The sequence below is a fragment of the Coturnix japonica genome, chromosome 1, assembly GCF_054131305.1.
Source record: "Coturnix japonica strain WE chromosome 1, WE-NBRP24, whole genome shotgun sequence".
Classification (NCBI taxonomy): domain Eukaryota; kingdom Metazoa; phylum Chordata; class Aves; order Galliformes; family Phasianidae; genus Coturnix; species Coturnix japonica.
In genome coordinates, this window is record NC_140663.1 from 174,953,567 (window position 1) to 174,976,157 (window position 22,591).

At 39.4% G+C, this 22,591-nt stretch overlaps 1 protein-coding gene across 22 annotated transcripts in view; it reads left to right on the forward strand.

The window, feature by feature from the left end:
- TENM4 (teneurin transmembrane protein 4) overlaps positions 1-22,591 on the forward strand; it is a 1,507,827-nt gene that overhangs the window by 1,153,459 nt on the left and 331,777 nt on the right. For all 22 annotated transcript variants that reach the window (XM_085509480.1, XM_032442260.2, XM_015852440.3 and 19 more), the window contains 2 exons: positions 13,176-13,464; positions 18,358-18,627. In XM_085509480.1, coding sequence (XP_085365606.1) covers positions 13,242-13,464; positions 18,358-18,627 — 493 coding nt within the window. In that variant the 5' untranslated portion in view covers positions 13,176-13,241. The remainder of the gene's footprint in view (positions 1-13,175; positions 13,465-18,357; positions 18,628-22,591) is intronic.

Genomic DNA, 22,591 nt, shown 5'->3' on the forward strand with positions numbered 1-22,591 from the left:
TGTGAAACCCAGTGCCAGACAGAAACTGACACAACCAATTCACTCCTCATTGGTCATAAATAGGTCATAAAAGGGAAAATAATGTGTTTCATAGAATATCTTAAAAATAACTTGCACACAGCATGATTTACAAAACAAAAAGCTCCAAGGCTGCAGAGAAGATATAATCATTTTTTCACATACATTTCTCCTATACGAGATACTAACAGTTGCTACTGAAATAAAAGGAAAGAAAAAGAGGAAGAAAGTGCTTACTGTGCTTGACTGGTTTCCTTTCAACAGTTTTCAGCTTTTCTTGAAAACAATGTGGTAAAAAACATTGCAGAGGTGATAAAATATTAAGAGAAATTCCAATTAATGGCAGAGAAACTTGGGTCTGCAAGCAAGGATAAATAAATAAAAGGTAGACATGAAGTAAGGGGGTTTCAGCAGGGCAGCTTCTGTGAAGCAGCAGCAGCTCTCTTGGCAGAAATAGAGCAATAATAACTCAGAGTATTACAAAATGTACATCAGATGTTGGATGGTAGGGGTTGGAGCTGGAAAAGATGAATTAGAAAGGCTATTAGAAATCTGTGGCTTGAGAAACTGGCTAGAAATACAGATTTTAGATCCAGGGAATTCCTGTATGTCATGACCTAAAGAGGATGTGGTTCTGTTTTCCATTTTTGTTGGTGGCAAGGAGTTTCTCAATCTGATTTCCTTCCCACCCCACTGTATTGCCTTCTTGCGTATGCCAGTGCAAGTACCTGTAGCACCTTAAATTCAGACTGGTTTTAAACTTGATCAATTACATCTGGGATAGGTTAAAAAATAAATAAATAAAATTGAAAAGATAAATATTTGGCAGATAAGGGCTCCTTTTCTTTTTAATTCCATCACGTTTCCCCAATCTGCTTATGGCATGTTTCTACAAGCAGCTGCATCTATATCCCCAGGGAGGCAATATGCAGCAGAGTGGCTGAGCCCTAGCAGGAGAAAACATCTCATAACATCACAGAATCTCAAGTTGGCTTTGCCGTCAGAACACTGAAAGGTGGAACCATTCCTCCAGCAAGGCTGACATTTTCAAAGCCCAGAGCCTGAACTTTGGAAACAAACTTACGTTTAAAGGATACCTGGTAGTCGGATTTCTGGAGAATTTCTGCATCCAGCAAGTGCTGATCCAGCCTCACTTGTAATGTATGTGTAATGACATGTAGAATGACCCATTTGGTTTCAGGAGCTCACATCTAAACATGCTGCTGTTTTGCCCATCTCCATCTGTACCACTTCCTTATCTACAGAAACAATTGTTAGCTAATAAATTAACATTTATATACTGCTTTGAGGATCCTGCAAACTAAGTCTTTATTAGCTGATTTTCTAGTATTCTTTTTCCTTATAAATTACTTTGTTAAATTCAGTTATCCACTGCAATGTTAAAACATATAACGTGGTTGTACCTCAGCTATTTATCATTCTTCCCTGCAAAAGTTTGCCAGCATAGGAAGGAAATTAGTTCAAGAATTTATTGCAAAAAGCAGATAAGTATTTCACTTTTGGGTCCTTTTATGTCCATGATTCTGATGAACCTAATAATCTTTGCAAATCATTAGCATGTCATAGCCCCAAATCCATCCTGAAACTGTATGATCTCACCCAATAAGTTTCTTCTCAGAATCCTAGACTTCCTCAATCATCTTCTTAGTAGTGATATATGTCTCACAGATAATTAATTGAAATGTCATGTTTTAAAGCATCAAACAAGACCTTTTATTTGGCTGTGAAACAGATAGGAATGGTTATATCTGGTTTCCCCATAATGGGCCCAAGAGGTTAAATGCCTTGTCCAGGATCATGCAATAAATTAGTGGTACAGTTAGGCGCAAGAGAAACTAGTGCTGTTTCCCAGTCTCTTGCTTCTCAGATGCAGACATAACTATCTCTCCATCTCAGGAATGATTGTACAGTCCAAAATGAACATGATTTTCTCATTACTTAGAATTGTGCCCTTGACCTCTTAAGTTCTCTTGTCTTTTGGCCTTGTGCAAGGTCAGAATCGCACAGAGTACAACACAGAGATAGTCGCCACTTGATAAGTATCTAGTCTTGGCTTTTCTATCCATTATTATTTCTATTATTTTCCAGAAGATAGACTTTCCAGATACAGAAATTTCCTTATGACTTCAACACATAAGTTCACAGTTCACAGCTATTTAATGAAATAAGTCTGCGGTGCTCCATCACATTTCACCTTAACAGTGGAAAGCCTGTTGCAGAGTTTTGCTTTGCTGGTCTTTTACCTTATAAAACATATTAAAAAATGTGTTTGTTGCATCTCCTTGAAACAAATAACAATAATTAACATTTAAACAGCACTTTCTGCTTTCTAAGCACTGCACAAACACTAACTAATTACTTTCAGTTTAGTGTAAATTAATGCAATCTGACTCTGCTTTACAATCTATTTGCATCTTTTGTTGACTGAGCACTAGTTCAATTACTTCTAATCTTTGGTCTAACTAGTCATTAAAGATTTGGCTAAAAAGAGCCATTTACATCTTCAGTTACCTTCTTCTCTCCCCAGTTCCTTTCACTTCCTTTTTCTTTTTAATTTTGCACTGTCTTTTTCCTGAATATTCCTACAGCTGGATTCCAGTGCATGGTAGCAAAGTTTTCCTTCAGCAGACCAGTGAATCTTTCCACTCCTTTTGTTAAATGGAGTGGAAAAATACCTTCCTGTTCATTATGAGAATGACTTAATAAGTCATTCTGTTTTGCCACAGAACGTCATATATAACATATGCCTTCCTGTGGCAAATTGAACAATTTATCGTGTAGTCACTAAATCAGCAATCTCAGTACCAACAGTCTGGAATCCAGTTTCCATTTTGGGCTTGGATAAATCACTTTAGATCTTACCTAACATTTTATGCACTGGAATATATGAAAAATATTTCGCTTTCCTGAGTATTGATGGAACAAATGAACTCCAGTGAATAGGATTATGAAGTACTAACACAAGCTGGGGATTGTTCATGCTCTAAAACTGCTTGCATGACCGTGCTCAAGCCATCTCCCTTCTGCCTGGAATATGGGAAAGATGCAACTCCTTGAATGGCTAGACCATCAAGAAAGCACGATCATGCAACATCATAATTGATGATCTTCTAGGTCTATTCCAACCTTGATAATTCTGTAATAATTGAATTGAGAACCATACAGTTTGATTATTTCAACCAGATTTGGACTCCTACTACCAAACAAGTCAACAAAAGTTCTTTTTGTAGCCTAATGGAGAGACATAGTCACTTCCAGGTAAAAATTATCTATGCTTATAATGGATGTCTAAAATAAATACTTTTTTGTTTGTTTTGAATGCAACGTTCTATTGACAACTGAACCAATAGAATAACTTGTCTTTACCTTCCTAATCTCCCTCCTTAATGCATTCATAGAATCATAGAATCACAATGTTGGAAAGGATCTACAAGATCATCTAGTCCAACCATCTTCCCTTTACCATACCTACAGTAAAACCCCTAAACTATATCTCCTAGCTCCCTATCCAGACGCCTCTTGAACACTGCCAGGGATGGTGACTCCACCACCTCCCTGGGCAGCCATTCCAGTGCCTGACAACTCTGAGAGAAAAAGTTCCTTCTTATGTCCATTCTAAACCTCATATGATACAACTTGTGGCCATTTCATTGGGTCCTGTTTGTTGCCTGGGAGAAGAGGCCAAGCTCATTCTCAAGACAACCTCCCTTCAGGAAGTTGTAGAGTGCACTGTGCAGCTTTACAGCATTTGTATGTGCGAAGCAGTGAGTCAAGGTCTAACTTTACAGGTATGTGTCTTGTACATCATAGTGCTGAGTGGCAGCCCAGCAATCAGGTGTGAGTCCTCTTGCCAGAGTGCAGTCAGTGTCAACAAGTGGTAATTCATAGGGACCTCAGATGGAACTCTCACTTTGTAATACAGATAGCATCTGCCTAAAATCCCATGGTAGAGATGGTACCTCTCCTTGTTATTCCACTCAAGTGGCCCTTTGTTTCAAACAAACAAACAAACAAAAAACAAACACAAAACCACATAGAAACTGACAAACACAAATAGCTATTCTTTTATATACCTAATTTACTATTTTTATTTCTTTATTTTCCCCCCATAGGCACTTTGCCTAAGGGAAATACACTGTCTACCACATAAGCTTGATGTGCAATTGAAAGTTAAGCTTTGGACACAGTGGGGTTTATACTGATTAATCAATCCCTAGCATCTCTCAATGGTCTCTGATTATCTCACAGAGAAGTCCTGAAATAAGTCCATAGAAAATCAAAAATCAATTCATGGTTCTTTGCTGTCTTTTTGCAGATAATTCATATTTTAATAAACTTAGTTTGAAGTTGGTCTCTTTAGGGGATTTTATCAGAAGAAGAAAACAGTCTTGCTTCTTTCTTTGCTGAAGGAAAGAGAGGGCAGATTACCTAGTAACTCTGCATCTGTGACAAGAGCAGGGACAATTTCACACATGATACTGTAAGACAAGGACACGGTGGCCTTGTGACTAATCCTGCAGGAGGCTTTGATGCTGGTTGCTTGAATCTTGTGACCTGAGCCAGATACTTGATTTTGCCTGCAATTGAGGGATGGCAACATTTACTTTTCCTCATGCTGTTTGTCCTGCCTGACAGAGTTTTGCAGATTTTTTATGTAAGTAAGTAGTACAAACAAAAACAAACAAATAAACAAACAAACAAAAAAAGGTAGATTTCAGATATTGCAAGGTTTTGGTTTTTTTTTTACACAATACCTCTCATAGTTACAGCTGTCTCTATGTAAGCAGCTCAGACACCAGGCTGGATCCAAGGGGGAAGGAAGATGTGGTCTGCACTCAGTGCACACCAGCATTATACTTACATAAAGGGATACAGGCATATGGCCAGGTTTGCACTTTATCTACAAACTGTTTTCTTGACCTTAGTTTTTCTGCAGCAAACACTCCTGACAGTGTCAATGTGTTTCAAGGCAGGATTAAAGCCTACAGAGGTGACTGCAGGGAAGAAAGGCAAACATACTTTCTTTCCTATGAGTCCCATTTCTCATCCACTTCTCTGCCATGAGAACAGAAATTAGGGATAATAATGATAAATAAGGTAAGTTTGAAAGTGGATATGAGTTCAAAGCTTTGCTCTTATGGAAAGGGTTGTGGGTTCATCAGTATCCTTATAGAAGATACAAGACTTGTACACATCAGAAAGAGAGTTTAAAGAAGAAAAAAGGAAGTGCTTTTTCACACAGCACATAATTACATTGTGGGACTGTTCACAGGATGTTGCAAAGGCCACAAGTGTTTGAGTGTCAAATGGGATTAGATGAAGCTGCAGAGGAGGGGTCAATGAAGGACAGACAAACCGAGTGGTCCAACTAAGAAATTTGTTGAGCCTTCTCTTCTTCAGTAATTAGATACAAAGCTTTCTGGAAACAAGAAGTCTTTTCACCACACTGAATGATTTTTCTACCAGTTTTTTCTTGTTGCCTAAGCGTTGTCTCGAGATTTTTAAAATGCATTCTGCTGCTTTTCTTGAAAAGAAAAAGAATAAATAAAAACAAACAAACAAAAAAAAAAAGGAAAACACAACTTAGTCCATTTTTCCTCTCCAGTGGAAAAAATTAAGATTCCCCCAAGCAGATTAGGAAAACCTCTGCCTAGTGCCTTCACCTGGGATGTTGGAGACACATTCAAGATTTTTTCCTGCCTGATTCAAGTTAAAGACTTAAATCTCCTGTACTCCAGTATCCCAGGAAATAGCCCAAATCTTCAGGTGGTGCCTGGTAGAGAAAGGAGTGCAGTGTACCTCAGTGAGATTCATTCAGTGACTGCCTGCAATGGAGATATCACATCTGTGTTGATGCCACCATCTCTTCCTCTCTCTGAGTCTCACTAGCACACAGAATGATTCTGCTCAGCTTGTGGATTCCTGGCACACTGCATACCCAATGCTTGAGTCTGACATCGTGAATTACTGAAAATATGAAGTTTAAACTTGAATCAGACTACGCTGTCAAGCTGGTTCTTCTGGCAGTCATTTAAACAGAATCATAGAATAACCTGGATTGAAAAGGACCACAATGATCATCTAATTTCAACCCCCCCTGTCATGGGCACGGTCACCAGCAACTAGACCAGGCTGCCCATAGCCACATCCAACCTGGCCTTGAATGCCTCCAGGGATGCGGCATTTACAACCTCTATGGGCAAATAGCTGTGTGCATTATCTATTAAACTGAGGTTTTGAAGAAAGCCCACTTTGTCCAAGAATGGCTTAGTGGACTAATAAATGGTATTTCAATATAAAAATAAGACTGTTTTCCAAGCGTTTTCCATTTTGGAGAAGCCAGAGTACAACAGCAGCACACTGATCACAGTAGTCAAAATGCATTTGAAAATATCTTAACTTCTGGCCCCAGAATCTTATCTTCTCACAAGCTAAAAGCTGCAGCTCAAGAGGGGAGACCTATGGGTTTGCAAAACTGAAATAATTAGGGTAAACTGCATTCTAACCCACTTTTTGCTTTCCCACAATACCTCAGATCTCCACTACTGTTTCAAGCTTTTCTGGACCTCCAGCTCATTTCAGTTTTAGATTTATGTACAGAAAGGTCACAAACCACATCTTTTGGACAGGATGTTACCAATTGCCTAGCAAGTCCCATACCAGCAGAAGAAAAGCTTAGTGGTTGTGTCCAGAAAATAGAGGTTTTGTTACTTTCTTCAAGCACTGGGTTTGAGCCAAGCAGAGTTAACTTCTCATTATTCTCTCCTGTGCCTGCTTCTTTCCAAAGTCTTTGCCAAAAATGTGAAAGGATGTTATACCTACAGGTTAATTTATTTCCTACAAAGGACTCCCTGGGATTCAAACCTCTATTATAAATCTGAAGATTAAAGTTTAATAAAAGACACAGGAATCTTTTATGTGATAGAAGAATCTCCCAGAATCCTGGTAAATAGTATCACACAGTTTAAGCCATGGTTGTATATTAGCTAAGACCGGATCATTGCAGCCCACAATCACCTTGCAATAAGAATTCAATTTGAATTACTCCTAAATAGATGACTAAATATCTGCTGAAAACATAAGAGCATTCAATACTATGCTTATGCAAGGTCTGTGCTTCAGACCAGCTATGGAATAGCAGGGAATATCACAGAATTTTTCAGACAAATGGAAATGGCCAGAAAAGATTTCACAGGTTCACAATTTTGCATTCATGAGACCAGAATATGGTGCCGTGTACCAGGTGTTAGCATCTTCACCAAAGTGCGGTGGGTACTGTCACAGAGGACTGAGTTGTTTCAACTAGAATGGCAAATATCAAGGGATAACAGTGCAGGACATTAATAACTACAGTCACTTATGGACCTGAATGCCCAACATACACAGTTGAAGCTTAGGATCCAGAACTGGGGTGTTATCCACAGCATGACTGTTGGATCCCATTGTCTCTTAGTGTTTTGGGGAAATTAATGCAAGATTAAATGGGTGAAAAACTCTCTCTCTTCTACCTCTGAGTGGTGTTTTCTTCACTCGCTATGGGATTTCACTGGTCAGGCGTAGTTGTAGGTATATATATTCCACAGTTTTTATGACCAAAGGTCACTATCCCAACATGAAAGAGCATCTTGTTTAATAATACCTGAGGTTCATACTACTCTTTTCACACAAAGATATCAGACATGGATTGGCAAAGACTCTTTGAATTAAGTATTCAGAAGTGCTCGTGTGACTTGTTTCTCAAAAAGTCTAAGATTCAGTATGAGTCTGCCTGGGAGATCAAGAGTCTTCTCTTGTTCTGTTGCTTTCTTCTTATACCACCTTAAGTAAGTTACTCTGCCTTCCTATGTCTCATCCATTGCTTTATAAAATGAAGAAAAGGACTCTTGCTTGCCATTTACCAGCACTAGGTCTTAGTTAACAATTTTAAAATAAAATCTGTCTTTCTGCTCAGCTTTCTGTGGCTGTGTTTGTCCCACAAAGGGCAGCAGCAGTAAAAGATTATGGAAAAAAATTGCCCAAAGCAATGGAATGAGAAGAATCTATTTTAGAAAGAAATAAAATAAAATAAAATAAAAAAAAATCACGTCCTGCCAAGTTAGTTGATTCCATTTTAGCATAAAAAGTTTCAAAGAAGAAAACTTTGCCTCCCATAGCACAAAGGGGGACTGAATCAACCTACCAGGATTCATGCTCATGTCTTCATGGAGGAAAGATATTTCACTCTTCCAGCTTTCTCATCGCTCAGTTGGCATAACTATATAGGAGACACATAAAGCTATCTCTACCATTTAAACACCCTCATTTTGACAGAAAATTGGATGATATGACATGCTGCCTTCTAGAACAGGTGCTGTCTATCACCTTGCTGCTAATCTCTGTGATTAGTGACCTGCAATGTAAGTCAGCTATCAAAGACCACCTGTCCCTTTTGCTGTAAGCGCCTCCTAGCATATCGCTTTGTGGTGTCACACTCTCTTGTCTGCTTTTTGATTGATGGAAGTTTGTCTTTTGAGCGGTGACTCAGAAAATAAATCATTCCCCTTCTCCATTCATTGAGTGCGATTCTGCAGCACAAAGCCGGTGTGGTTAATCAAAGCTCCAAAGAGCAACAAAAAGCAACGGAACCGAGAATGAGGGAGATAGATATAAAGGATAAAACATAATAAAAAGGATTATTTAGGAGCCAACTGGAGCAAAAGAAAAATAAAAACAGCTGCAAATAAGCAGTGCGTTTACTGCAACAGAACTAGAAAGTCAATTTTTTTGTTCCCTTTCTCGACACATATTCAAGGATATGAGAAGAGCCTGGTATCTCTGAAAAATGTAACTATGTTCAGGAGTTTGATTCTACACATTTTAGCCTGTTTGTAACCCTTGCTGGGGTCAGTGGGATTTTCTGAGTTGAGTAAGTAAAGCCAGAGGGATGCTTTCTGTTGTGAATTGTGTTCCAAACCAGCTTGTGGTCCATCTGGCATTGTACACTCAGAGGGTTGTCAGAAATAAGAATGGCTTTTGCCATTAATTGTCTTGGAGGGGAGAAGGGAAAAAAAAAAAAAAAAAAAAAAAAAAAAAAAACACAAAAAAGAGGTGAAATTTGATATGTTATGCGACCAGCAGGATAATGAAAGAATGAAATGGAGACAGAAACACTGCATTATAGAACAAGAAAGTATTTTCCAAGTGGAAATAACTCAGAGGAAAACGATTTTGAGCTTTATGGAAGGATCAGGACTGAAGAAATGGAAAGGACAGTATTAGAAGCCTTAGATACATATATATTTTTATATATTGGTCCAGCACGTTTATGGAAAACTTTAAAATTATGAGGAGCAATAGTGAGCTAGGGGCAGAAAGAAACTGGAGGTTGAGTATGTAACCAAAACAAGTGTGAGTCTTTCTATTTGCTGTGTGTCAGAGAAGTCAGAAAAAAAAATAAATGGAAGTGGTGATGACATGGACGAAACCTTAACAGAAGTGAAATCAAGACACATTGAGTAGCAGATAAAAAATAACAATCAATCAAAGAGACAAATTCCTCATCACAGCTTCACCGAAGGCAGAGTATCTAAACCAGCTGGAAATTTGGCCATAAAAAGGAGACAAGGATCACATGTCCATGGAAAGATGCTGGAAACTTACTTAAGTCAGTTAAATGCAACAGTTCCTCCTTAAAAAAAGAAAGAAAGAAAAAAACAACTTTATTGTGTGTTTTGGGGGTGATATTTCCTGTTGAAAAGTGCCTCCTTACAAACAACCAGAGGTAGAGAAAGAGAGTTAAATTTATAAAGACATGAATGAATTGGGAATTGATGCACTGCTATAGAGGAATGTGTATATGAATGGTGCAAATTTACTGGGCTATTTTTGATGAACTGTAGGAGGAATTTCAGTTTTTCACCTTTTTTTTACAAAAACAAAAACCTTCATCTGGTGGGAATTCAGTCAATTTCCTGATGTTTTTTTGGCCATTTCCTAAGTTGCAAGGTTACTAATGGTAATTACAGACCCTGTTTGTACCTTGTGGCTCTAGCTGTGCAGAAAGGTTTTTTGGCATGTGTGCCTCTCCCACCAGAGGGTTTGTAAATGACTGACCCTTGGTAGGAATTACTGCAATCCTCACGAGCAGATAGAAGTCCCCTTTCCTCATTTCATTCTTGTAGAATACGGTAACCACATTTCTCACTCAGGTTTTGTTTCTCCAGTCCCCATGATAATAAACCACAATTCCAGAGTTCTCTTACAACAGCATTCTCATGAAGGAGCCTGTTTTAAGGTGTTTTATTGAAAGGTATAACAAACCTGCTCCTTTTGAGAATTTTACACAAACAGAGGTGATATAAAGGAGATAAACCAATTCAATAACAACTGGAAAAACAAAAAAGCACATTTTTTCAAGCAATATGAAACCTTTGGTTTTTTTAGAGGAGGAAGATTGCACTGAAAAGCAAACGAATGCTTGATTCCTTTTATGTTTCTGCAGTATGAAGGTACCAGTAAGTTCAATTCGAGACAGCAAAATGTCTATCTGTATTTGGTAGACCTTTTAAGCACTATTACTATACTAAGCAGCTCCTTAGAAGATCTTTCCTTCTTCATCCAGGGCATGGTTTTTGCAGCTAACAGGCCCTTATTCTGCAAAATGTTTAACATGTATAAATTCTGGCCGTTGAGCAGTCCCATTTGCATTTAATGTACTGAATGTATATAGCTCATGACTGAAAATAATTCAGTGAGCTTGATGGGTTTAAACACATGTTTACAATCAAATGGGTGCTCAAAAGCTCTGCAGATGACTTAAGTAAAGCTCATTTAGGACATACGCTCCCAATCGTTCCACTTGTGTTCGGTAGTTTCTATGTGTTTTGCTGACAAATGGGATGTGCAAAGTTGGTCTGCTGCCATCACTGGAATAGAATGGGATAGAATTCAGTGGATCCTTTTAAAGTAGCATCTTAATTTCCGGGAAGAATGCCACAGGAACTGTAAAAGTCCTTGGAATTTGGTTCTGTCATTGAAGAGTTCCTTTTGGAGGTTAAAGGGACAAACCCAAGTGAGCACTCTTAGTAAAGACAGAACTGCAGAAATAAGAAGCAGGAATCTCTTTTTTCTCAGCAGAAATAGAGGTGTATCTCATGACCACCCTGCAGTCCTTGCATTGTAGAACCACAGAATCACAGACACCTCAGTGTCCCAGCCCAGACACTCAGAGCAGGGTGTCCAGCACCATTTCCAAGGCTCCTGGAGCTCCCCCAGGAGAAGCCCCCAGCCCTTCTCTGCTCATTGCACACAGCACTGCGGCCTGGTGACTGAGGGATCTCCTGGGCTCCAGGCTGTGCCCAGAGGTAGCACTGAGCAGAGCCAGGCTCTGTCCTCTCGGCACCACCCATGTGAATTTGTGGCCATGAGTGGGATCTTCCCCAAGCCCCCTTTCCTCCAGGCCAAACAGCCTCAGATTTCTCAGCAGCAGAGCACTTCCAGGCCCTTCAGCATCCCAGTGGCCCTGTGCTGGGCTCTCATCAGTATACCCAGGCTGCCTTTATGCTGGGGACCCAGAACTAGAGCTAGTCATCCATATGTAGCATCACCAGTGCTGAGGGAAGAGATTCCATCCTGCATTCTCTCATCACCTTGAAAATACGTTTAGTTATGCTTGTTCCAGACAGCTCAGCAAGTAAGAAATTCATAATAAAATGCTGCCCTCGAGCCCCTGCATTACTATTATGAATTGTAGGGTATCAGAAACTGTGCTCGGGGTCTTCCATTCCTCATAGAATCATAGCCTGGAGAGCCGCAAATGCTGTGTTACACCACATCCTTCTAAAACAACCTGTAAAAGTCACAACACTTCTCACCTTTACTATTGTGCTGTAGCTGTGTTGAGCTGCAGCACAAATCCATGCTGTAGCACATTCAGGATTTAGCCTTTCAAGGGAGAAATGTCAACAGAACGTGATTCATTCCTCACCAATGTATTCCATATTTATTTGATATGAAAAAAAAAAAATAAAAGAATGAGGACTATTAGGTGTTTTCTGTTCCTTTTCCTCTCTGTTTTTAAGTGCTGCAATAAAAAAATAAAGCGAACACATCCTGATGTGGCATTCAGAGACACAGCTCATGTTGTTTCGTAGTCAAGGCAGATCAGCTCCCAAGAAACAGCCTGTAATTGCGGATTTTTGTGTTTGGTTTGTGGTTTTTTTGCAGTATTTTTCCCATAAACAAGTTAAGATATTCAAGAATGTATTTTACCATCTTGCTGCAAGTCATTGACTTTTTTTTTTAAAGTAAGTGCTTTGTTTCATTTGATAAACTTATTGTGAAAAGGCAGCGTATAAATTATTTTGACAAAAATACTTTTAATACGTGGTTTATTTCTGATATCAATTTTCTTTGTGTGCAGATGTGTGTGTGCATGTCAGTGCACATACATACTGGTTTCCCACAGGCTTAAATCCCAGGCCATGCTGTTACATGAAGGAGAGCACTATCATTTATTTGCACTCTCTCAGTTCTGCTAAGAACTAATATATTTCTAGCTGGGTTAAGAGGAGCCCTCTGAATACAAAGACATTTTCATCTGACTACCATCCATATATCTCTCCTTCAGTTCTTTGTTCATCTTTCCCTTCTCTCTTTGCCCACATTTTCTTTCATTGTCTCTCATTCTTTAGTTCATTCATTCTAAACTCATAAGTTAACAAAACACTTAAAAGCATAGTGTAGCATTTTCCAAAGTCTTCCATGTGCCCAAATAGAGACATTTCAGCATGGCCTGCTTTCCCAGAGATTACATGACTGATGTACATAAAATATGCCTCCAGGAGGTGTCTGAATCACTTCCTGTGGAAATAAGACTCAGAAAATCACACTCAGTTTGAAATCCCCAAGTGCGAACCCAGTTCAGACAGATGCATGTTTCTGCGTGCATGTGTCCCGTTAGCTGTTGTGATTAACAAAGTTCTGAGTAACACATAATTGAGACTTTCTTCCCATTGGTAATTACTGTAGGAGGGCTTTCCTGCAGTTCATTAAGTAACCTCTCTTTTGTTCAGTGCAAGAATTTATGAAAGGCAAATTAGCCTTCTGGTGCCCAAAGGCATGAGCCTAAGCCCTGTTTCTTTAATTTTCTCTTTCAGATTATTCCATTCTGATCGCTACACGGGCATCATTATTTTAATGTTGATTACTCAGACAAGAGTGCCATGGATGTAAAAGAAAGGAAACCGTATCGATCTCTGACTCGGCGCCGCGACACGGAGCGCCGCTACACCAGCTCTTCAGCAGAGAGTGAGGACAGCAAGGCTCCTCAGAAGTCCTATAGCTCCAGTGAGACCCTGAAGGCTTATGATCAAGACTCCAGGTTGACCTACAGCAACCGGGTCAAAGACATGGTGCACCAGGAGGCTGATGAATTCTGCCGAGCAGGTGAGCACATCTGAGCAGGTACTGCTGTAAGCAGTGTGTGTCAACCAACCCAGTGTTGAGAGATGAGGCAGGATAGGGGCTACCCTTGAAGGACTATGAGGAGTAATGAAATACAACAAGCAAGGAACAACTTTGATGTTTTACACAGACATGAAATGTATGCAAACTGATGTCGTTAAGTGGGATACCACAAGTCTGTGTTCATTAGCATTTACTAAAAGACATTCTCTAATTATCTATTTTGGAAGTACAGGGAGGTACTACCTTTACACCAAATTCTAGAAGTGTTATATGTGTTGTGTGCATCTGTAACAGCCCTTTGACTCTTCCTACAGTTAAGCAGACCCAGTGGGTGTACTCCACACAGTCAATCTACAGGTGTACTGACATTGCATGGAAAATCTTCTAAGTTCCTGGGCAACATGCTTCACATTCCCCTGCTTGAGCAAGTGATGAATGAGATGACCTTCAAAGATCCCTTCCAACCTGAACCTTCCAGTGATTCTGAAGTCCCTGCCTGCTCAGGGGTCCTTTAAGCTATGTAAAGTGCCTACTCTGCCATGAAGGAAATCAACAAAGATCTCAATATAAAAGACAACCAAACAACAGTACCATTTGTACACCATTCATCTAGGCTGCAGCAAAACTCAGGAAGCCTGGAAGAAGCGGGTCAATTGAATTTCAGATGGGCTAAACTATCCTTGGCATTGCACGTGGCCTGCAGGAAGCAGGTTTTAGACAGAGACAGGTTCCAGTATAAGAGGAGTGATAAAGAGATATTTTTGATACAATTTTAAGACTTTTAGGATCCTCTTTAGTGAACATAGGTCACAGAAGCTGTGACGATTTGAAGGTACATGAGTCCACATGGGCTCCAGTGTCCTAATAAAGATTCCAGATATTTTCCTTTTATTGCTAACCTTGAGTCAGCACAGTTACATTCTTGCTGCAGTTGTTGCCTACATGAGGTACATTTCTGGCCACTGCTATAGTCTCATCTTCATTTGTCTGTAGAGACATGAGTAATTTAGTCCAGAAACCAAGCAGGGTTCCACATAAATTATTTTTAGAAGTCCATCGAGAAAACATGAAATGGCGAAGTAAAATGGAAGAGGCAGCATTCCAGGCAATGAACATTAAAACCTGACCCTGACTGCTCTGAGCTCACCTACTGCAGTTTGGAGAAGCTGATTCCCCGAAGGGATTGCATACAACTGCACTAGTTTGACTTGAAGGCTGCTCAGGTTCACTCTTCTAAGTACCATGTAGTTGTGGTTTTGGTGCAAGAAACATCTTTAAGGCATTCACAAGCAAAATGACTTACGTAAGTCTCTTTGGCCACATAGTATTTGTGTTCCAGGAAAGTTGCAGCAAGGAATAATTAACAAAAGGGGCAGTAGGTGTTTTCAGTAGAAGTCTGCAATCATAAAAGGATTTTCCTTCTTAGCAACTCTGAAGTATTTTATCCTTTCTAAGGAATCCAAGTTATAAAGAAAAGACAACCTTTTAGGTCATTGAGTTTGCTCACTTCATACAATATATTCACTATGCAGGAGAGATGTGAATTAGTGTAGGTCAGCGGTTTTCAACCTGAGGGTCTAAGGCCATGCAGGTCTATGGACTTCTCTTAAGAAGTCCACAAAAGATAAAGAAAATCCTGTCTGATCACAGGGGGTATAAACTTGTTATACAGAAGCTCACACTTCCCTAGAAAAAAATTTTGAAGAATATTGAAATGATTAAAAAAGCTGTGGTCTAAGTGACTGAAACTGATTGAGAAGTTAGGATTAATCATGTCAGGGTCTGGTTCTACTTCTGATATATCACCCACACATTCTTAATTTTATATTTTTTTTCCCATTTTATCCAGAAAGTCCTAAAGCTGCCCTGAAGAATGATAACAATTACTCTGGATAGTCTATGCCAAATTTTCCACTGGCATAAAGTCATGAATGGGTTGCATTTAATGGTGCTGCGTGTGCTAATATCAACTGAAACCAAGAATTATTAGCTTGCAAGACATCCACAAGGCAAAGTGAATTTCTCTCCTGAGCTGGTTTGGAAGGCAGAGGAGGGAAACATTTCAAATTGACCAAATAAATTCAGTAAATAAACAAGTCAGCATTTAAATGGTTATAGATAGAGTGTGAGTGCCAGCAAACGTGCAAGTCAGCATAGGAAAAAATAGACCAGATCTGAATTAAAAAGTCTCAGATATTTATTATCTTCCTTTTATTGACTTGAGTTCTTCCAGCTTAAAAGGCAACAGTGAGCATAGAATATGAAAATCAATGCATCTCCTGCTGTTTATTGCAAATAAATCTGATTTTCAGTTAATTGTAGCAGTCATTTTTCATAATTTATGAGCTGCTGTTACTGGAAAGTATCAATCATACTGCATGTTGGTATGCCAGATGATGCTGAATGTGGCCCCTTGCAAGGGAAGGTTGAGTTCACAGTTGGGGACTCAAACATGCAAGGAAAACCAAAAGATTATCTCCAGAACCCCATGGCAGATAGTTTAAAAACTATCCAGCTTAGCTCTAAAGTCAAACCTGGAAATGAAAAGCGAGATCTCTGGAGAGATAATACTTATTTTTGCAATTTAGGTCAAGTTCATTTGCTACCTCATGCCATGGAGTAGTAGTGGATGTTCTCTAAGACTGTTTTGCAACCAAGCCAAATGAATTAATCTGTCACAAGCTTGCACTGTACTCCTCAAGCCAAGCTCAAGGTTTGGACGGATGTGTGAGCCGCAAGCAACCTTCTCTGTCCACTCTTTAAAGCTTTAATCTTTTTTGCTCAATTAAGAAGGTGTGAAGTTCATGAGTATTTTAAATAGTTTAAGTGTTATCAGATGTAGATCCATAACCAGCTGAACCATGGTCATTTCCTCCTGACATGAAACACTTCCTTCTCTAAACTTTATGTGGAGACGTTGGTCAGTCCCATTATTCACTTTGCATTCAGACATCTCCTTCTCTCCCTTCTCTGTGAGCTGCAAAGTCAACAGAAGAAAAATGCATGCTAAAATAATGGTTTCTTGGGGCCAAGTGATCATTAAGGGCATGTGTGCTATAATGTGAGCCCTTCCCTATGCAGCAGGGCACGGGGACAAGGCAGATTATTCCCACAAGCATAAAACCAGACTCCTGAAAAGCAGAAATCTGTTTCTATTGGATGCATGTTTTCTGCATAACAAAACAAACACAAGGAGAAACACATGCTTGTGTGGTTTTGGGTAAAGAGCAATGCATAACTCACATTTGGATACAACCTTGAGACTGAGGTCCAGACATGATGAACGAATTTCAGTAATGAATAGATAAGAACATTGCTGTTCCAGGCTACAATGGGGACTGAACATTCCTGGTGATTATGCACTGGGACTCAGCTTGTAGAAACATGTCTGAGCTGCAAACACCCCTCTAAAAATGAGTCTGGAGCTTGTGCATAAACTTGGCAGGTTGGGCTCCATATCTCTTTTGATTGGAGGGGATTAAATTATTGAAATAACGGGAGGAAGCCAGCTAGACTGATTTTGATCACTGATGTTGGTATTTGGCCACAGTCCAGGGCCTGATGCCTCCTACTGACTATAGATAACATTCCTTAATCCATCTGATCAAGGCATAGGACTTATTGTGCCATATAAACACAGTGTGCAGATAAAGACTTTCACAGGTAGCCAAAAGCCTGTAAAGGCATTCAGGGCTGCAAAATAAAAGTGTACATTAATAAACAAATGTGGATTAAAATAGAGCCACTAATTGCTCTCCTCAGCTTTCTCATCTAAGTTTTCAAACAAAGTGTGCTAATATTTGAAGACTTTCACATCAATTTGGTCTGATTATAAAGCTCAGCATGTAAGTAGACATGAACTCAGGAGTTATTTTTGAGGTTGTGTTTTTAGTCAGCTGAACAATTACATCTATTTGCAGCCAAACAACCTCTGCTGTGGCTCCGTAAGAATGAATGGCTAAATTTAGTTAAGTTGCAAGTGGTCAGCAAAGAGAAAGTGAGCTTGCAAAAAGAAATTCTAATACCTAGTAAGTAATTTCAGTGATTTTAAGGAGTAAAACTCATTCAATTTTCCTACAGTAGTAGAGTTGTGAGGTGTACAATAGGGCTTTTAGTTATTACATTCCCCACTCTGACTTATTCTGGAATTTACTTTCTTGTTCTTCTAAAGAATTCCACCATCTCTCCATCCTTTTACTTGCAAACATGATAATTTTATTGAGTAAGACCTGAATTTTTGTCAGGGACGAGGCTCCAGAGGCAGGAATTCAGCTGCTTTTTGGTCTTGGCATTGTTAGCTATCACAACAAAACAGGTGAATTTTCAGTGTGATGCTAGGACACAGGAAAAAGTAGGGTCACATTTGGAGACCAGAGATGAATGGTTTCACCATTGACACATGCTTGATAAAACTGTTCCCTATTAAAGAATAACCAGACTGATGTGTTTTCTCCCAGAGGAGGGCTGCCAAGGTGATCAGAGAACTGGAGCACCTCTCCTATGACGATAGGCTGAAGGAGATGGGCTTGTTCAGTCTGAAGAAGAGGAGGCCTCATTACAACTCTCCAGTATTTAAAGGAAGATTATAAACAGAAGGGAAATAAAGTCTTTACACAGGTAGACAGTGATAGAACAAGGGGGAATGGTTTTAAACTAAAGAGGGAAGATATAGCATAGATGTCAGGCTGCCCAGAGAGTCTGTGTGTGACCCATTCCTGGAGGTGTTCAAGGTCAGGTAAGATGGGGTCCTAAACAACCTGATCTAGTACCTGATCTAGCACTTAGCAGCACTGCCTGTGGCACTGGTGTTGGATCTTGATGATCCTTCGGGTCCCTTCCAACCCAAACTTTTCTATGATTCTATAATTCCAGGAGCCAATTTCTCTTTGCGGGAGCTGGGTCTAGAAGATGTGACGCCCACCCATGGGACTTTGTACCGGACTGATATTGGGCTGCCTCACTGCGGCTACTCCATCAGCGCTGGCTCAGATGCCGACACGGAGGCAGATGTGGTCATGTCACCTGAGCACCCCGTGAGGCTCTGGGGACGCAATACCAAATCTGGACGCAGCTCCTGCTTGTCGAGCCGGGCCAACTCCAACCTCACCCTCACTGACACAGAGCACGAGAATACCGAAACTGGTAAGTGATGGCAGCGCATGAGATGCAGTCTCAAGCTCTACCAGCAATGCTTCTTCTTGCACTCCACCTTAATCTTCCTTAGTTGTATTTTTTTTTATCAGACTCCGTGAAAATGCTCTTCTAATAGCCCCATGTCATGGCCTTTTGTACTGTCCTACAAAGTGTTTGTTAATAAACTGCTGGAGAAGCTACTACTTATTTATCACAGCGACAGAGATCATTAAGAGGCTGTAATACTTTCTCTGCTTTCTGTAGCGACCTTTCAGACAAAAAGCATTTAAATCTCCCCTCCCCTGGCCAATGCTGCTCTTATCTTTGCTACAGATTTTCGGGGCAGATAATTTCCTTCTTTTCCTCGCTGGTTCCTTGACAGGAGCCGTTTCATTTATGTAAATTGGCTGACTGCTCTCTGACAGAAAATGGCGGTGAAATATTTTTAGAAGCTTTTTTCTTCATGAGAAATAAAAGCTGAAGGTCATGGATTTTTTATCTCAGTAACTTTGCATCCCCAGCTGAAGGGACTCCTGTATGCCTTTTGTAGGTCCCGTGAACATTTTGGTCAGCAGTTCTGCCAGGCAGAGTAGGAAGCAGAGAGGATTTTGATTCAATTGCAGTGTGACCCAGGGGTTCACACAACCATATAAGCCTTTGCACCTTTAATTCAATTATGGCACAGCCTGCTTCTTAATATAGCCAAGTCATCAGGAGCTTAAGCTCAGCGCTGAAAGCTGATGTGAAATGACTGCATGGCTTGTTCTCTTTATGCTTTTCGCCACAGTATTATAGTGACAAATGATGATAACTTTTCCTTGGGAAGCCATGACACAGTGAGACATACACCACCCACATGATTTTATGTTTAACTCCAACAAAATTACAGTAGAAGCTTATTAAGTTTCTGTTCAGTGAAAATGATGTATTAGGCAAAGTTCAAAGATAAACGACCTTCTCTTTAAAGGATGCACAGAATTTTTTTAAAGTTATCCTTATAATATTTTGTTAAGTTTGTTAATGTAGCATCTCATAGGGTTTCAACCATTAGAACAGGCAAATATGCAGTGCCAGAGTTTAATATTTTACTTCCTAGCTTTGTTTTTCAATTAAAAAAAAATAAAAATAAAAAGAGAGAGATTATGAGACTCGATTAGAGTTTGCACACTCCCAACAAATGACTCAAAACCCCAAGGCAAACACCTTGCAATTCTATTTTGTTCTCCCTTATGCATGTCATTCTCCTGTGCTTTTTATGGTTGTGTGAGCAACCATGATCCTATTCCGTACATCTTTCATTCCATGCCTAAAAAGAAAGAAAATGAGAAAGAAAGAAAGAAAAAAAAGCAAAGCACGGAATTTTAATCTTTTTTTTTTTTTTTTTTTCCCTCCTTAAGAGGGAAGAATTGAATTAGCTGATAGAACATTTTTCACCAGTTTCCGTAATGCTATCTCTGCATGTCCAAATGCAACTTTGTACCTAGAGATCACTTACAAGTGAAATTATATTAGCAACAACACATTAGCAACAGCGTATGCTTTGAAAGGCTTTACTGAAACTAATAGCAGAGGCAGTAGTACTCATGCCAGGACTGAGACAACCTCCAATTCTTCTTCCCTTAAATTTGATGACATGCTAACCATTTGTTGAACCACCTTTTCTTTGCAATTAGAAAAGTGAAGACAGCAAGGTGGAGAACATACTTGGAGGATTTTAAGAGCTGCACAAATGTGGAAATTTCTTTGGGCCCAAAGCATTTGCTGTCTTAGATACTGAGTGTTTTGTATGAGAAAGACTATATCATACTCAAAAATACAAAATCTGTGCAGCATTAATATAATCTAGAGAGAGGATGTGACTTGTATCTAATTGTTCATATTGACCAAAAAAAAAAAAAAAAAGAGAGAGAGGTGGTGGAATACAAGAGATAACTACTACTATACATATTGTCCTCTTGGGGAGCTTAAACTGGTACTGAGACTTCACTGAGTAGATAACAAAAACACCAGCCAGGTTCAAGCTGGGAAAGTTTGCCTGGAACTGAGAGATCCATAATTTCAGTATAAGAATTTCAATTGAATTTGGGGTATAAAGTATCAAAATATGAATTGCAAAGGAAAAGGAAAAGGAAAAGGAAAAGGAAAAGGAAAAGGAAAAGGAAAAGGAAAAGGAAAAGGAAAAGGAAAAGAAAGACTAAGGACAAAATCTGAAGCTTCCAATAGATACACAAATTAAAATTGTACATTTACATTTTGTAATTTCCTGGCACAGATAAAGGTGTGACAAATATTTGCAAGCAAAACCCTCACTATCTTAAAATTGCTATTGGTGAAAGTGAAGTCTGGGACTTGAGAAATGTTGTCATGCAAATAGGAAGGTTGCTCTGTTTCCTCACATTCCACAGAAACAGTGCTTCTGTGGGCCGTCCACAGCTAGCGATCATGTAGCCTATATTAAGAAATTCTAGATTTATAGGAGAAATGTTTTCAAGATGACATGAAATTTTGCTAATGGAAGCATAAAGTAACATAATGCTATGACTCGGCTTACAGTATACCTTTATTAGTCAATATTAATTGTTGACAGTATTGATAGAAGTTATAGCCTTTAGTTGAAGTCAATAAGGAGCTTTATGAACCTGCCATCTATAGAAGATTTTATGGGGCCCATTAAACCAACTTTTCCAATGAAGGTTAACGTCAGCGATTTTTACGTTGTTCATTATTTATCCAAAATGAATAATCAGAATTTACTTCTGATGCTTCTAAATCCAAAGCTGTCGAACCATAGTTCTACCAAGATACTCATTTTGTTCTTAGAAAATAAGAGGTCCAACTCCCTCAGCTTTTGCAGGTTTCTTTTAGGAGTGATGATACCTTGAAGCAAGAGATGCTCTGTTCATTAAGTTCAGCCACAATCCACCCCGACTTTAAGGAAACCAATGAAGTGGTCTGGTTTCATGGTGTATTGCAGTCCATAAATCACTTGCACAGGCAGCTGGTGTGAAAAACCATGTGATGTTTTATCCCAACTGTTCTTGGGCTATCCGTGAATATCTTTACTAAGTTATAAGTTTATTTTCAGTAAAGTAAACCTGTGTTATAACACTGGCATTGCCTTGAGATCTGTTCCTGCTCAACCAAGTATCCTCAATGGCCTCTCCTCATGTGACCAATACTTTCTGATCAACTTAGCAGCTCACTTGGCAGAAAAAGGTAATGGAAGAGACATCTCTATGTCTCCTCCAGCATAATGCAATCACTGTACTGCTAATGCAGTAGGCATTTCTTGAAACTTAAGGGATATTTTGCAATGTGACCATCTAGGTTAAGCTGAAATAGTGAACTTGTATCAACAGTCCAGTTCCATGCACAGGGAGGACTTCAGTACTGAATGTCTAGAAAATAATTCTGGAAAATGCTTTTGCTATATTAGTTTGCAGTTTCTCCACAAGACTGATTCAAACAAAAGAAGTTCTTGAGGTGGTCATTGGATCTGAGCCTGACACTGATTTCACCAACATTACCTTATGTAACCCTGATCAGGCATTGCACTGAGCTAGCAGTTCTTTAATATAGAGAAGAACACAGTTAATGAGAACACAGTAATTGTCTTCCTGAAATTGACTTATTTTGCAGCAATTCAGCCAAAGCCAAAATATTTTTAATCATGGAGTTGTCATCACAAAAATAGTGAGCCACAGAATAATTTTTGTTGGAAGTCACCACTATTAGTCCCTGATCCATCTGTTTTCAGCTTAAAACAGGACTAACTTGAAGGTTAGATCAGATTGTTTTGTGCCTTAACTAGTTGCAATTATCTGCCAGGTTGGAGAGTCCACAACCTCTGTGTCAGTTTTGGTGATGATCACTGTCAATGTGAACAACTCTTCTCCTTGAGGGTAGTCACAATGTCTACTGCTACAGCTCTTGTCTGCTCACCATGCACATTCAAGAGCAGTCTGTTTCTGTC